This window comes from Etheostoma spectabile, chromosome 16, assembly GCF_008692095.1.
Source record: "Etheostoma spectabile isolate EspeVRDwgs_2016 chromosome 16, UIUC_Espe_1.0, whole genome shotgun sequence".
Lineage (NCBI taxonomy): Eukaryota > Metazoa > Chordata > Actinopteri > Perciformes > Percidae > Etheostoma > Etheostoma spectabile.
The window spans coordinates 300,346-305,055 of record NC_045748.1 but is presented as its reverse complement, the minus strand read 5'-3'; the positions used below and the strand labels follow the sequence as shown (position 1 = coordinate 305,055).

The following is a 4,710-nucleotide window of genomic DNA, read 5'->3' as shown; positions in this document are numbered from 1 at the left end:
CTATTATTACCTCCGCCAAGGAGGATTAGTATTCTGTTCAGTTTGTTGGTCTGTTTCTCAGCAACATTATGGAAAAAACAATTTTCATGAAACTTGATGGAAAGGTGTAGCATAAATATTGTTGGTCATAATGCTGATTGTTTCTTTTAGAAGCCTGGCCATCCCACTGTATGTATGGGGTTGCCTCCACTTAGCTCTAACTCAACCATCATTTTTTGCCTTGCCACCATCTTTCCCTGACCTAAATCAACTAGTTGCCCAAATCTCAAATAGATACTGTTTCTGCTATTCAAAGTATGTATTAGCTAAGAGATTATGTTATATTTCTCATTAGTCCTGGCACTGGCAGGTTACTACGTGGTTTTGAAGTGTTTTTTCATACAACACCTCTGTTTGACAGATCCCATATGGTTTTTCATCCAAAAGCAGCCACAAGCTCTTCACACCATTAACAACTACTGCAAAGAAAGGGTTCCGCCCGTCTCATCAACGATACTTATGACTATCTGACATCTAGGAATCTAGGAAGATTTCAACAAAACCGCCAGTCTTCTGAAAACCGCACAAGGCCTTTCAGACGCTAATAAAAACAGGGCGTGGATACTTCTTAAATACCAGACTTTTTAGAAACCACAGACTTGGTTTTCATGAAGAAATGATTCATGGCACTTCCCATCTGTACCGCCCAGCTACACATTACCAAGACGAAAATAAGTTTAACAATTTAATGACATTTAATTAAATATGTCTAGCTATCAGACTTTTATAAAGCGCTGCAAATCATGTCAGCATAATCTTAAATCCCTCCTCTGTCAAACTACTGGTTGATAGTGCTTGCGCTCACAAGGTACTTATTCTCAGCCTCTGCTCCAAAGATCTTAGTTGGAGGACACAACTGCTTTTTTCTAACTTCTCTTGAACAGCCACAAATAAAAACGTTTGTCAACATGTTTGAACTGACTCAAATGCCACCTGCATAAATTACATTGACTAATTTTATATGGCTTTTATGCAATCCCAGGTGTGCAAAGCTCCTGCTGCATCCATCTGACAACCGTAATTAGGTAAGCCAGTAATCCAGTTGGAGATTGTCTACCTCTGGGCCTCGGGAGCAGATCTGCTCTGTGTTCTCCTCAAAACAACCTTCTCTTTGACACAAAGCTTCTGCCACCAACACACACAAACACTTCAGGAATCATTTGTTTGCTTTTTGTTGTTGTTGCACTAATCCAAGGTTAAATGTCATATTGGACATCATTGCAACAATGCCATGAGAGCACAGATTTCATCACCAAGTGTCTGACAGGACAAAGCGCTTCACGGGTGAGTAATCCCTCCTTGTTGTTTTAAAGGGTAGTCATTTTGGATTAAAGCTTTTCTTGGTGTCACCTGCTCAAAGACTTCCCACTGTTTTATTGTCAGGAGTCTAATATCAACCACCACGTTGGAGATGATTTTAATTAACTCTCCACCAAAACAGCACTCTTGAACACTGCAAGACTTCTGCCCAACTGCGTTTTAATGCTTTTAACTAATTTCCTGAACACAACAGGAGAAGCTATGATGCGAAACGATCCAGCGTGGCACAATCCGGCGCGTCCAAAATGATATAAAAGAGGATGATACAATCTCGGGGGTCAGAACAACGAAGCAAAGAGCTCCGGAAAAAAGGTCCTTCACGAACCCAAGGCTTTGCACCTCCTGGAAGATCTTCACCATGAGACAGTCACTCATGTCCGTCATCTTCGCCGCAGCACTCTTGATTGAGTGCTATGCACTGTCAGTAGCGTTACCAATGGGCAAGACTGATGACAATTCCTTGGGGCAAGATACTTTCGCCTCGCTGTTGAGTGACGATGCAACTGAAAACGGCCTCATCGACGCAGATCTGGCCGCTGGGGGCAAACCCAGGAAACAGAGGGTCATCGTCATTGCCGATCCGAGCCTGTGGAGGGACCTGCGGGTGCTGCACAGCGGATTGTCCCTCTACAAGCGGAGAGCTGACGACAACAGCCAGGTCATCGAGCAGAGAGACGCTGGCCAGGACCTGAACATCCCCATCCTGAGGAGGGACACAATGAGGTGCATGGTGGGACGGGTGTACCGGCCATGCTGGGAAGTCTAGGACAATTTTCTCTGCTCGTCCAGACGCCCAAGCAGCGGACGACCACCATTATTTTGGGCAGCCTCACGCTGAGTTGCAACATAATCCAAATATCTATGTATTATATTTAAAATTATTGCAGATCTGAGAATTAAAAACCCTGAATTCTGCCTTAAGTCTTGTGCATGTTTTGTATCTGTCTCACGTCTATACTCTTACTCCTAAAACTGAGCTGTTAAGGGTTAGAGTTCTACTTTCAGATCTGTTCATAAGTGATGAATAAGAAGAACTGGGAAGATGGAAATGTGTTCATCAGGAAATAGTTATAGCACATACCAGCACCATCTGTCGTTACTTTTCTGTTTGCTTATGGATTAAAAAAGATGCAAAGTGTTAGTGAGCTTTAGTGGTGCTGGTAGGTTTACAGCCAGGCTAGCTGTTTCTCCCTGCCTCCAGTGTATATGCTAAGCTAGGCTAATCACTTCCAGGCTTCAACTCCATACTTAACACATATAAGAGTCGTATCAATCTTCTCATCTAACTCCCAACAAAAAAAAAAATGACTTTGTTAACTTGCGCACTAATATTAGGGATTGGGCATCAAGAACCGGTGGTAAGCTGGTACGGGCTCCGGACTGGTCAGCACTGAAATATCGATAACCTCTTGGACAAACAATACTACTATCCGTCTGTCTTCTTATAGCTTTTAAATAACACTGCCAGGGCGCCCCCTGGGGCGTCCCCCAGGTCTACCCATCTGGGAAGGTTTTTTTTTAAGCTAAACTGTTGTAGGCTATGCAACAAATAGCAAAGTCCTTTGAATAATAACTGAGCGCATACCGGAATGTGTGCATAGTGTAGGAAAGTGAGAGAGAGAGAGAGAGAGAGAGAGAGAAAGAAAAAGAAAAAGATTCCCAATCGTACATACAGCTACAAAAAGTAAAGCACTGTAATTCAAACAGCACTTTCGAGCCGGGGAGCGGAGTTTGCTTCACGGGGAAAACATGTGTTTGTATCTGCGAGGGTTTTAATTCAAACAACAATCTTTTCCTAAATTTAACTTGGTTTTGGTGCCTAAACTTAACTAGTCTACGCATGGCATCACTGTAATGGCCGCTGATATGACCAACAGCTCACAGAGCTCGTCACGGGACCAGCCGTAAGTTGCTGAGTTTCGTAAGATATGATACGAATGCTGTGCAAACATTTTCGTACGTAGTATGAAGTCAGCATATATCTGTAAATGATGCACTGCAGTTTGTGTGTGTGTGTGTGTGTGTGTGTGTGTGTATGTGTGAAACGCTGGGGAATGCTAAGCGTTAAGGTTATAGCTGTGAACGTAGCAGTGCAGTATATGTACAGTTTACAGTACGTTTGTCAGTGAAAAAATTAAAAAACTCCCTAGAACTAAGCCTAGTTCAAATTTTACTTATTTCTGCCAAAGGTTATAATAAAGTAACTTATCAAATTATACTATAATTATTATAAAGAGTAATATTAATAAAAGTATTGATTAGTATTGGTTCCCATAATAACGATGCCCATCCCTACTAATATTCTACTATAATTCCGAATGTGACCAGATTCCAAATTTGATATGGGTCATGTAAACAGCATGATCCGTCGCGAATAGCATTAGCCTGTTAGGACATGTGGGATATGTGGGTATTATTCTGATTTTAGGAGAGTTCTTTGAAATGTATACAGCACAATCATAATATGAGTCTCAAAACCCATATGTTTTCTGAAAAACATCTGCGATGGGAGAGTCACCTTGATGACCCCAGTTGGTCCACTTGCAGACAGAATTTCACATTAAAGTTTGTTCCATCAGATCCTGCAATTGACTACCGTCTCGTGTATTTGGGTGGCCTCCTGCCTGTAGAACAAAGACAGGCTCTTGGGAGAGTTTTTTTCCAACCATGCAAGAGCTTATCAGAGCATCAAGCTAAATGATTTCGTAAGCTTTGCAGATGTGTCCGGCCTTCAATTCAGCAGAGGCAGGATTTAATAGAAAATGGTCTTTCAATCAATCAGGATAGGAGTGAAGCTTCCTGATGTCTGGTCAACATCAATTACAGATGATTTGGCACATTATAGCTGCTTTTGCTTCTGCAATGCAGCTCATAATGAAGAGCGACAGATTCAAACACTGATCTCTCTATGAACAATTTATTGAACAATTAGGTTTTGGAAACTGTTGTATTTTTACTTCTACCAAAAAAAGTAGTTTTTGGACCTATCTACTGTATTAGCAGGACATCACAAAAAAGTGTGAAACCTGAATGAAATTGGGGGAAAGCTCCAGTAGTGCTCATAATTCGTAATTTCTTTTTGAAGTCTTCATGACACCAGAGAGGATGGATTAACCCTTAAAGCTTTAGTGCACAACCTTTTTATATTAATGAACATCCGTTACATTCAAGCCATGTTGCTACAAAGCTAATCAAGACTATCAGCTCCACACAACTCTCTCTGTATTTCTTAGTATGGCTATGTTCAGAAGATTGTGTCCTCCAGCAACTTTTGCTTGCAGAAACTTAAGTGATGATCATAACCTCTTCTGAAGAGTCCATCATGTTTTTTTAATCCTACGTGTCCTCCTT

General features: G+C 41.4%; 1 protein-coding gene across 1 annotated transcript; it reads left to right on the top strand.

The window, feature by feature from the left end:
• The first annotated feature begins 1,638 nt into the window (after window positions 1-1,638).
• pmchl (pro-melanin-concentrating hormone, like) lies at window positions 1,639-2,280 on the top strand. The gene has a single exon (XM_032539822.1). The coding sequence runs from the start codon at window positions 1,718-1,720 to the stop codon at window positions 2,123-2,125; it is 408 nt and encodes a 135-aa protein (XP_032395713.1). The 5' UTR covers window positions 1,639-1,717; the 3' UTR covers window positions 2,126-2,280.
• Window positions 2,281-4,710: the final 2,430 nt, after the last annotated feature.